The sequence below is a fragment of the Cottoperca gobio genome, chromosome 6 (assembly GCF_900634415.1).
Source record: "Cottoperca gobio chromosome 6, fCotGob3.1, whole genome shotgun sequence".
Classification (NCBI taxonomy): domain Eukaryota; kingdom Metazoa; phylum Chordata; class Actinopteri; order Perciformes; family Bovichtidae; genus Cottoperca; species Cottoperca gobio.
Genome location: NC_041360.1, coordinates 20,644,082 through 20,656,694, shown reverse-complemented (window position 1 = coordinate 20,656,694; position 12,613 = coordinate 20,644,082). Strand labels below are relative to the sequence as shown.

At 42.9% G+C, this 12,613-nt stretch overlaps 1 protein-coding gene across 1 annotated transcript in view; it reads left to right on the top strand.

Moving 5' to 3' along the window:
- Nucleotides 1-360: 360 nt before the first annotated feature.
- LOC115009426 (A disintegrin and metalloproteinase with thrombospondin motifs 20) overlaps nucleotides 361-12,613 on the top strand; it is a 72,040-nt gene continuing 59,787 nt past the window's right edge. The window contains 4 exon segments of the mRNA XM_029433385.1: nucleotides 361-391; nucleotides 1,039-1,137; nucleotides 1,761-2,122; nucleotides 5,698-5,866. Coding sequence (XP_029289245.1) covers nucleotides 361-391; nucleotides 1,039-1,137; nucleotides 1,761-2,122; nucleotides 5,698-5,866 — 661 coding nt within the window.

The window sequence follows — 12,613 nt, the reverse complement described above, 5'->3', positions numbered from 1 at the left end:
TTCAACAAAAGCTGATTATGATAAAGAGTCATTCTCTAAAAAAGAAGTTGTTATATACCGTCTTTTATAAACTCAGTGGTGCTAGATGTTTGAAGCTGATACTGATGTTATTGTAGGAGTTAAACAAATCTGACACTCCTATTCATTGTTTTTATATTTATTAAAGGAGCAGTGTGTAGTGGATTTAATAGCATCTAGTGGTGAGATTGCAGATTGCAACCAACTGAATACCCCTTCCTTTCCAAGCGTGTCTGACAACCTACGATGGCCTTCAGGTAACGTACAAACGTGAAAGGCCCTCTCTAGAGCCAGTGTTTGGTTTGTCCGTTCTGGGCCTCTGTAGCAACATGGCGGTGCAACATGGCGGGCTCTGTGGAAGAGGGCTCCCTATGTAAACATGAAGGGCTCATTCTAAGTTAATGAAAAAACAACAATTCTTAGTTTCAGATAATTATATACAAATGGAAACATAGTTATAATTATTATATTCCATTTCTGCCAATACATCCCTCTAAATCCTACACAGTAGTGCTTTTACATAAACAAACATTTATGATAAGGATTCCTTAAATGTATTTATTAAACACCATCATATGCACTGTGTGGGTCATTTAATTGTTAAAAAAAATAAACTTGTCAGCATAATTCCTTACATAACACTACTTGTTACTGAAAAAAAAAATATTATTGTAATGTGTTACTGAATAATGTTCTACTACTTAACACTTAGCATTGTGGTGTGCAAACTATATAATGGAGGCCCTGTTTCTGGATGACATTTAACATAAAACAAATATGAACTCACTATTTCCTGTACCACCTCAGACACATCAAGTCTATATAATATAGCAATACTATTTATTTTCATCCATAAGAGATTTTCAAAATGAAATACTTTAGCGTCTATAGCTACGATGTCAGTGCCTTCACAAGTGTATCAGCAATAATAATCACTGTTAGGACAAACTCAAAATTCAGAATTCAAGAGGATTTGGTTGTGTTGGTTGATTTTCACATTCTGGTATATTTTATTTCCAGGCTTTTTAGCAGTGCAGCGCTCAAGCCTGCCCCATGTGTGGTGGTCGAGGCGCACTCACCATTGGCTCGGCAGCCTAAAGGGGCGTTGCTTCGCGGCTGGTGAGTGCTTAGGGTGCACGGGGTGTTCTTGGGATGGCTAAGGGAAAGCGTACTTGGCACTGATCCCTCCTTTCTGTATAGACTGCAGTTTACATTAGGCAGCAATTTTTTTTTAATCAGGGGGATGAATGTGTCATAAGTAGTTCGCTTTTATAGAGGGTAGTGGATGCATGTTTAGCAATGCGATGAGGCCAGTGCACTTTGCAAGACTTGCGCTGCAGAGAGCCTCCGCGGATCCCACGACCTGTTGCTGACAAGCCGGGGGAAAGGAGAGGGAGAGGGGGAGCCGCTCGGGAGAGACAGAGGTTACTGCCTTGGAGACGACAGCCTGGGTTTCTTCGCGGAGGAAATCATGCAGTTTGCAATTTGGCTGGTTGGACTTATGTGGCATCTGTCAGCGCTTGTCCGGGAAACTTTGCAACACCGATTGCATCCGAAACAAGGTAGTGTTTTGTTTTGATTTCGGAGTACGGTGAAGTGATACTGTTGAAGGTGTTTCAAGCAGTACTCTGTGTTTGAGATTGATGCCTGCTGAACTGTGTGGGATTGTCAGGCTGAAGTTGCATGTATTACATTGACGCACTGCTGTTAACCCCACTACTTTCTCTCTTCACGTTTTGCAGAAAGCTTCATCAAGCAGCTGTCATCGTATGAAATCATCACCCCGCTCCGCTTGAATGACTTCGGGGAATCATTCCCCCACAAGTTGCACTACAGAAGGAGACGGAGAAGTTTAAATGATGACATGTCGGGTTTACGGCTCCACTACAGGATTGATGCATTCGGAGAACGCTTTCATCTCAATCTGACCGCCGACTCCGGCTTCATCGCCCCCTCTTACACAGTGACACACTTGGGAGCGGAACAGAGCAACGCCACGGACACCCCCTTCCATGACCCGAGCGATATGCGCCACTGCTTTTTCCGCGGACACGTCAACGCCAAGAGCGAGCACCCTGCCGTCTTCAGCCTGTGCACTGGCCTTGTGAGTGTTCACTGTTCACTACCTTTTTTTTTAAAAAGTTTTTATTTTTAGACGCTTTAATCAAACGATGCTGACAGGACTCCATCCATGCATGCCCCCCCCCCCCTCCCCATAACCCGCAGCTTTAGTGACGTTTGTAGGAGTGTAACAAGAGCAAGTGTTACTGGACTAATGTCACTGAGGAGGAGAGCGCGCAGCTGTGCATCTGTGAGGAGATGCTGCTAGTGCACAGTGCAGGCTGGGCATCAGGGTGGTGTAGTGGGTTAGAGACAACAAGCATCCACTCTGCTGAAGTGCTCTCGAGCATGACACACTAAAAATCCCTGATCAGCTCAAGCTGAGGCTGCTGCTGTTTGGCTGACACTGCTATGAGTATAGGTCAATCAAAAAGGCTGATTTCCCACCTACAAAGATACAAAAAAGTAGAATTTATACAGGGTTGAATCTGTGCAGCTATTTGGTGTCACACCTGTGCTTTTACTTTATCAACAACTTTTTAACCGCTTACTAAAAGCCTATAAATCTTTACATAAATGACAGTAATAACAGACATGCCAAAACCATTGGTCTGTTCATCGATTAGTTGATCAACAGAAATGTCTAATTCATTTATGAATCACAAATGCCAGACATTAGCTGGTTCCAGTTTCTCAATGGTGCCTTCTTACTACTTTTCTCTCTATTTTAAATAATTGTAAGTGGAATATCTTTGTATTAGAGACTGTGGGTCGGACAAAACAAGCTATTGGAACTTGGAAAGGGAGTCCTATCATAGTTTCTTTTTCACATTTTACATTTTCACAGCTGTTTGCTTGTTTATCGTCGTTTAGATCTTATAGGGCTGTAATAGTTATTAGGTAATAATGAGTTTACAACCCCATTATACCATTTGAGGATCCTGATGCACAGGTCATTTAGTTTGCTGACTCCTGTGTGAGGGAAGCTGATAAGTGTTGAAGGGGGTGACTTCATGGGTCACATAAGGTTACTGGTCCAGGGGCAGGGGGTTGACCTCAATTGCACCAGCCGGATTCTGGCGTGGACTCTGCGTGGTGGGGATGTTTGGCTGTCCGCAGCAACACAGACAAGAGGACCATAGCCTGGAGTCTCCCTCCCTGTCACAACGCCTATCAGTGACACAATTCTTATTTTAGATAGGTGCACTGTGTAGAGTATCAGGATAGCATGTTGATCTTGTACATTCACAATACACAAAGTGATTGTACTCCTGTTGAAACCTGGCATAATAAAATATGTATTAAATCTTAGTGGCGGTTATCTCCCGTTTAGTGTGGCTTTGGAGAGAATAGGCGTAAATGTTTTTTAATGTTTGTATAGTCATTTAAGACATGAGGTATTCTGGAATTATCAGGGTAATAAGCCTTTAATTGCCCCTCTGCCCAACTTTGATGTATGACTCGCTTATCCAAACATGTTTGCATCCTTTTTCAAGCAATCTTTGTTGCTTATCCGCATCATCACTCATTGAGAATGACAGGACAATGGAGACAGCACCAGAGGCTATTGGGTCATAAATGTGTCCGTATCTGATCACTGGGGCTTAATGGCCAGGCACATTTTGTTGGGATGAGGTCATTAAGGAATAATTAAGCCCTAAAACAAAGGGGTCATTCTAGAAAAAGCAGGTTCCCCTTTCGTCCAGAGTTGCTCAAAGCCGTCCCCAGGGGGGAATCAGGGGGGCGGGGTTGAGGAGCTTTTGGCCTTTTCAAAGTGAGCTGTGACGGGCAGAAAAAGGGAGAAATGCTGTGAAGAGGAGATAACTGCCAATGAAGGTTGTGAGGAACTTAAGGGTTGCTCACACCGTGGGAAATGTCCCTGAAGGAGCTCGCTTTCCCAGTTCACTCACATGATAGAAGTGTGTGGTGAGTCAGACTGTCCTGAGAAATGAGGCTCTTCATTTTCATTCCAGTACCAAGTGATGTACCTCTGTGCAAAGATCAGGCTCATGACACCTTTATGTCCTATTTAACATTAAAGATTCACGCCAACTGCGCCTCACTTTAGAGTGACTCAGCACCCACAGGGTTTGAAAGTGTCTTTGTGGGATTTGTGTGCCAACAGTCATTCCATCCTTGTCAGGATGGCGACCTCGCTTCAAATAAGAGTCCCTTAGTTGTAAGGTCCAGTTCAGCACCCGCTACTGAACAGCAACCATTGTGTCTGTCCAAACTTTTGCCAGATTTGCAGCTGAGCTAATGCTGGGAAACCCTGAAACTCTGCCCCCTCCATTCACTAAACAGAGCATTTGTCTGTTCAGCCTTCCGTTAACACCACATGAGAACTTTAGAAAGGCTCAACCATAACCATCTAATTAAAGTTAACTCACCATAGATAGTGATTTACAAGATACAGGTAAACATCTACCAGTTCCTTCATTGTATAAATCATTCATTACTTTTACAATTGTTAGTTGTAGTAAGGCTGCAACGTTCTCATATTTAATTAAAGAATAACAAAATCTTTGTGCGAAAGCTATCAGTACCTGCTGATTTGCCTCACAAATGCACACTGTTACTTTGATTCCTTCCTGCATTGCAGATACAGTTTTATTCTTCCACACTTGCTTGTCAGAACTGAAGAAATTCTACTATTGCAGCTAAGCCTTTGAGGTAGAGTACAATGAGAAACATTGAGGCTCCGAGGTGTTTCTTTCAGTGTAGTGGTTTCTATCCTGTGTCTTGTTTTCACAAGTTCATTACACTGCACTGAACACATGTAGCACTCAAGGCCTGTAGCACTTTCGAGGAACTATGGTGCATACGTGCAAAGCCAACTAATCCTTCACCTCTTTGAAAGGCTGAGAGCAAAGGTACACATACAGTTTGTACACATTTTCCATATCCGATTTGTATGTTTTCCATTGTCAAACGTCCATCACTTGAGGGGATGGTTATGGAATAATGCTGCCTTAAAGATAACATTCCAGTGTCTAATATCCTGTTTAAGTGTGCACATGAAATTACCATACAAACACCATTGTGCCTCATGGCTGAGTGAGCTAAGAAGCTTTGTGAGGGAATGAGCTGCCAAATCAATATTAGCATTCCTCTGTCAGCAGCTCTGTCCATGTATGATGATGTCACTCGTCCCATTGTCAGGTTGTGATGGGGAAATGCAGTTTCACAGTCAGAACAAGCATTCTTAACAGCCTATGCACAAAGGTGTCAAATGATTTACTGAAACATTATGATTTATAAATTGATTAATGTATAAAAGGCTTAAAATGTCTCACGATTGTCCTTGATCTCATGGTTACAACTTCAACAATGACTGATAGTGAGCTGTTTTAGATATTCTCTGACCTTTGTGAGACAGCATGTTCTTTCCATGTGCACCTGTCTAAAAAAACACAGCTTGCTCAAAAACATGGAATGAATGTGCCCGGCGGTGGCCAAGGGCAACACAGAATGACTGCAATTAAACCGCAACCTGTTTGAATGAAACTCTGCCTTAATCTCTATATTAAACCTACACACACATGTATGCACACAATCAAGCGCGTACTTTATAACAAAGTCAATCAATGACATCTCTGTTTTTTTTTCCTGCTCTAGATTGGAACATTTACGACACAACATGGGGAATACTTCCTGGAGCCTCTTTTAAATGCTGCGGGGGAGGAATATGATGAAGAGCACAACAAACCTCATCTTGTCTATCGACAAGGGAGGAAGAAGAACATCTCACATACTGACATCAACACAGAGCCCTGTGCTGCCTCAGGTAACAGACTACAGACTGCCTAACTATACTGCCTGTAACCACTGTCTGTCTGACTTTCACCCACAAACACTTAGTTTCTGATGACCTGCATTCACTTTCTGAACCATAGCAATAAACACTGTCCCGAAATGCAAATTATACGCAGTCACGATCTTTGGCTTGCAGGGTACACAAAAGATTTCAGCTTTGATTAGGGGTGTTACTGAAAACTCCTCAACTTAATTAAGCTAAGCACGTTCCAACACTGCCTGGTGTTTTTACTCATGTTGTGCTGGAGCATTCAATCCCAGGTCTGTGGCAAGTGCTCAGAGGGAAGGAATAATTACTTTTCAGGTTGCAGTTGTGATGAAAAGAACTGCAGCGTTTTTTCCGCATGTGATGCTATTTCAAAGTTCCCCCAATTCCATTAGAATGTTTATGGTTGAGGCCTTTGGGTGGTGGAGAGGCCCTCAAGAGAAAGCGGGGTGACCAAATGGAGTTCACCAAGATGGAAGGCCTTAGAGTCGTACTCGCACAGAGCTCCGTGGGCGGCCTTTGTTGTGCGATGCAATAAATCTTTTTATGTGCAGACCGCTTGATTTGCTTGTTGTCTGAACGCGGCCATTGTCGCCTGGTGGTGGCCATTGTGTGTGGCGGTGGTTTAAAGAACTTGGACTGACCTGATGGGCCAGGTCAATACCTCCTTCATATGCTTTGCCCTTTCACTCTCTCAGTCTGTGTGTGGTAAACAGAGACTGAGAAATCTGGAGGGTCTCTCAGCCCCCACTCTGAGCCACTTTTAAATATAGTCTTCCTTAAGAACCATGAGTGGAGGCTTGGTGATTGACCCTGACTTTTGATGTCCCAAGAACATTCATTGTCATCATTCAGTGATTTTATGTCTTAGCCAGTTATCCTTTTATATCTACTTAATCCTAAATGAGATATATCCTGACTTTTCATCGCAAAACCTCAACTATGAACCGAATCCTTGTAAAAATTAATATTCAGTGTACAGCAGGAGATAGGAGAAAGATGCGGACAGGGATGAGACACCTGTAGGGCTTCATCAAAGGGCTGCAGGTAAACAGCAGGATTAAAAGAACCAGAGGGTCTGGTTTAGAACTGTGAGGTGTCCCAGGCTGCGGCTCGTCAGCTTGATCTGATAGGCCCCTCTCCAGATGTGGTGATAAATGTGCTCTTTGAAGGCCATACTAAGCCAAGACTAACAGGCTTGTCCTGTCTTTTTATGGGAAGGAGTGCAGCACACGCTGCCACTAGCCGGTTAGATATAAACACTGGCTTGGCACGTGTTATTGTGCTTGCAAAACACTCATAGTGGCTGCTCCTGGTCTTGGATTTGGACATTTGCCTCTTTTCTTGGGATATAAATGTGTTAAGATATTTGAGATAACATATAGCACACATTCAGCTCTGTAGTACACAGAGTACTATGGTCTTGTCTCTGTAGGTCTTCCCTTCTCTTGTTTCCATGTCTGTACAGTCTGTCTGTCTTCCCTTGCCTTATGTTCCTCATCAGACTAAATCAGTGTCTAAGTATGGGGCGCCTAACCACAGCCTAACTGCTGATAGAGGAAAAAAAGTGTTGAGAAACACAAGACCGACAAGTAGAATCCTTGATAGCTGAGGGTAGGATCTCTAAGGAGCAGCATTTTTGGACTATGTATCTTAATGTATGTTACAGCAAAGATGGTAGAGCACCAAATAGTTTTATTATTGGATTGCAATGAACATTTTACTACAGATGAATATTTCTCGTGTGTAGTACATCATGGAGAATATAACCCAGCAACCATATATTTGCCAATTATTACTGTAGCTACATGTTGTTCAACTCCAAAAAATTTAATATTGGTGTTGGACTTTCATTAAACTGGTAACTCAGGGGTTAACAGAGAGGATGCTTTTATCTACAGCAGGTTTTATTTCATAACAACTGATATATACGTATATAGCAAGGTAAGAAGCAAACGTTTCTGATTTATCTCATCGCATAGATGATAGAATGGAGAACCTGTGGTGTTAGTGGGAGGCAGATTCTTTTCCCAGTAGCTATAAAAGCACCCTTTGTTAGGGTCAGTCATCTTATGGCCCTCTCTCTCTCTCTTTCTCCTTCTTTCTCCACTTTATGTTCTTGTGAAGAAGACTCGTGCCTTAAATCAAAATTGGGAGTTGGAGTTTGAGTGCAGAGGGGTTTGGCAGGTTTGGAACTTTGAAGAAGTTTGAAGCAGGTCCGAAACATGCCAACTATCACAGTTGGTCCAAACACAAGTATATGAAGTATATGAATGTCTGAAAATACATCATTTTGGAAGACCTATTTACTAACTGTGGTGGTTATTATTCTTCATTAGCTGTTACATCTTAAGACACGAAAAAAAGACGAAACAGCTGTTTTTTATCAAGCAGAAGGCCAGGAAACAAAATGCGCTTTTCCTTCAGATATGATGTGTCATAGTTCTGTGCCAGAACAAGAACTGGGACTTCTGTATCAGAGGCAGTAAGAGTTTCCAGAGTTTGTACAGCCCCTGCACACCTCTGCAAAAACATGTTGAAAGAAGAGGATGGCAATGTTTCCACATGAATCAAACAAAGATGAACTTTAGTTTTTAACTTAGCACTTGTCATCTCTGACACGTACACATACTTGACTTTTTCATGCATGTGCCGTCACAACCTGTGAAGTGTCAGAAATAGAAGTGCAATGATAAGAGCTTCTAAGTCTTACCTTGATGGAAAATGATGTTTTGTTATTTCAGCAGTCAGGACTTGACTATATACATGTCTTCAGCTGCTTTTCTCCACTGCGTGTGTTCGCTCTATGTACTATTGAATGGATGTGAGATTAAAATATGTTTTACAGCATTAGAATCAGAAATCTCAGAGTAAATCAAAGAATCTGAACAACATGACCATGAAATGTGGTCTCTGTGACTGACATTTCTAGGAACTGTATCAGTCTTCTTTCTTTGTCAGCCAACCTGGGTGGCTTCTCTGCTGTTTAGAATACCTCTAGTGTAGATAGCTGTTGAGTGGGTGATTAATGTTTTAAAGTCACAGAGTGCCTTGTTGTGCCTGGTTCGGGCTTTTAAAGCCCCTGGGGAAGAAGCTTACAGGGCTCAAATCACAACACAGCTCCGACCTTTAATGACACATTCTACGGGGTATCTGTCTCCGAGCTTGCATGTGAATCCCTGCATCGTCCTACGATAGAGATAACCACGGGGATGAGGGTGGCAACAGATAGGGGCAGACTCTTCTCTCTCGGTCTCTTCCCTTTGCTCTCTAAAATCTATGTGAAGACAAGCAAGAGACGGAGGGAAGGGGAGCTGTGCAGTATCTCTTTCTCACACTCGTTGGCTGCATGTCTAAAGCTGCGGGGTGTCATATTTTGTCTGAATTAGAAACAATGAATTGAATACAGACAACTTGACAGCAAACACTACCCGCCGTAAACCCAAACACCAATGTTCCAGTGTTGGCTCCCGCGCGCTTCACCCAATTTCTTGATGGCTAACTGAGGGCAGCTGGGACCAGCGAAGTGACTGGCTTTGATGCGGCAATACTTGGCACACATGGCATCTGTGCCCCCTGACCCTCAACGCAAGCATTGTATAGGATTCCCCCCTTGGTGCCCACTGTGTATACATGATAGTTCAATGCTAGCATCAGGTTTTTGGTCAATGGGTTCATTTACATGGAAAATGCCCTCCCCCGCCTGGGGTTTGAACTAGCCGACTTGAATCGCTGCCCGCTCTCCCTTTGCGCTTTCATGTATGTGAATGGAAGCACTTGTTGATTGTGACCTCACTTCCCTCTTTGTTTGGAGTCACTCACGGGTGGATGTGACCTTGAGTTTTTCCCCTCTGAGAGGTGCGTGGTTACTGGGCTTGCTGGCCTATTTGCTGGGCCTCAGTTGGAACTATGAATGCAAAAAAGCTCTTTGTTTTCCTCTTAACTGCAGCTCTTGACAGGGGTCAGGAAAGGTGGCTGGCCAGGGTGTGATGGACGGGCGCTTAACACTGAGACAACCTCTCTCACCTCATCTGGCTTTAGATGGTATGGAGCTTCTTAATGTCAGATGGCTCCAAAAGGCTTAGGCTTGCTCTGTGCCCTTGTGCGCCCTGGACAGACTAAACCTCCCCTGTTCCAGGAAGTATCTATTGTTGCAAGGAAAAACTGTTTGGTTTTGGCCTTTTGTGTGTATGCATAGATGTGGTTAGCTTGTGTGCATGTGTCAGGAGTGCATGTCATCTCCCTGGCCTGTCAGTGGACGAAGAGTCCTACTGAGTTTTGAGAATTGCCGAGCAAAGCGGTGCAGAGGAATGGCGAAAGGAACTTCATTCTTCATGTGTTTGAGCTGTCCTGGCCTGCTCTGCATGGGCCTGTCGGTTTTGCTCCAGAGTTTGGCAGAGGCCCCAGCTTTTTCCCCAACTCCCACTGCCCGCTTTTCTCCTTTTACACCTGCTACTCTCAAGTAGATTTCTCACCCACTGCTTTGCTATTGGCCTACATAGAATTTCTTTGTCTTTTAAATTGTCCTTTTTTGAATGTAGCATTTTCTTTGGAACGCCATGATGAGGGTGTTGTAGTAAGTTGTCAAATGAGTTAAAAAAAAGTTTTTGCCGTACACTGACTGCGAGTTTTGAAGCCAATACGTGTGTACGGTTTGCATAATGTGCCAGTTTTTTCTTCAGGCATGATATTTTGTCACATTATTTCCTTAAATTTCATAACACTACATGACAGATAATGCCAGCAGCTAATGACATGGCCTATGGCACTCATAGGCATCTGATTTTAAGACAACAGATATTCTGGACAGGGTAAAACTGGGCTGGCCAACTACAGACAGTCTATAACTTTAATAGCTGCCATGTGTCTGCCTGCCCCCGAGGCCTCAGCCTATTGAACCCAATGTGTTGTGTTGTCTCGGGAGTTCCCCTGACAGATTCCAGCTGGGGCTATTTTCTGCCACTGTCTACTGTCTGGGCATTCTTAATAGATGGGGGCTGATTGGAATGGTTAGAGCAATTTGAGTGACAGTGACTTACTGCATGGTGGCATGGGTAACAGTCAGAGGTGAGAGGGGGTGACAGGAGAGCGACACTTTCCCACTGAGGTGGACTGGGGAGAGGCAGTGCTGAGAGGTGGCCAGTGAAACATCATCGTTATCGCTCGCAGGTCTGGCTGTGTATCATCTGAGAGGCCAACAATCACTCAACACTGCAGACCTGCTTTGTATATGTAAAGGCAGAACCATTTGTTTCAGGGTCCTAAATAGGTTTTTTGATGTTTGATAATATGGGAGATGTAATGACCTCATCCATACTGGCTGTGTTATTGTTACCGACAGGAATGATGGCACAAAGTAAGAAAATACAATCCAAGTCTTAATTAAATGGAATTAACCTTTAAGTGCCCCTCCTCAGTGTACTTGTCAATTGTTGGTTTTTGCGATGCCATGGTTTCACCTTAACTTTACACCGTTAACCATAACCTCCTCCAAAATACTCACATTAAGTGTCATTTTACACACAATTGCATTAGTTACCTCAATCAAGGAGGGATATGTTTGGCCCTGTTTGTATGCCTGCTCCGATGGCATTTTGTGTTTGATGTGGGACCATTTTTAAATAAATGAAAATAATTGCGCAGTCTTCGAGGAGGTTGGTTGAGGTTGGTCTCTCAGTCATCCATCAATCATGTAATCTCCAGACTGTTAGGATGAATTTATTTAAATCTTATCGTCAGATATGCTTATCAGTTTGAGTCTGACGAAAGAAAACACTCTTGGATCGGGACAGGGGCCCTTCATTAGGAGTCCAGTATAACGTTTTTTTTTTGTTTCAACAGAGGAGGTCTGCTACTCCAAACACATTCTTCAGCTGACCACCATGATGTCTTTAGCATTTCTCTAAACGCAAAATAACAATTGAACCCTGAGAGCACTGTTAGTGTACAAAGCACACCATCTTCCAATGAGGTCAAAAGCCATGCTACGTCACTTTTAAAAGCTTTCTACAGCAGCAACAATTAGCTGCCTCTGCTTCTCTCTGTCTAGCCACAGAATTGCACTTAATTGTGTCTCTGTCTGCGGGAGGTTCAACATTTTTTGCCCCTTGAGTTATACTGTCAGTAACCAGAGTGTCTGACCTTGTATAGAACCAAGGAAGTACCTATACTCAATGTAAGGTATACTGTCTATTTAATTGGCACCCGGGGAATAGGGCGCTTTAACTCTCAGCGGGCCATTGTAAAAGAATGTTAATTAGTTCAACAATGAAATGTGTGTTCCCCATTGTTGGGCTCTTGGCATTGATACTTTTGACAGAGAGCTGAAGGAGAGTCAAAGAGCAACTCTTTGATCTAGATTGAAATCTGAATTAGATCCTTTAGGACAGTCTGGATATACATGAATGGGCTCCAACAGAGTTATACAAGCATTAAAATGCTTCCATATTTTTGTGTTTATGAATGAATGTAAATAAATAATTAAGTGTAAACATAAGTACACAGTCAAACGCATCTGGAATCTTGAAATATGTATGAAACTGCTCATGTGTGTGGGGTACGTCGCGTGCAATTAAACATGTTATTTAGTGAATAGATAAACATTGTTTCTAATATTGCTTGTGTTTGATACATTTTTGGCACAGTGATAAAAAGACTTTTGCAAGTTTACAAGTTAAGTAGGCGTTAGATCAGAACAGGGAGTGTGGGTCTATTTTAGCTATGTGCATACTG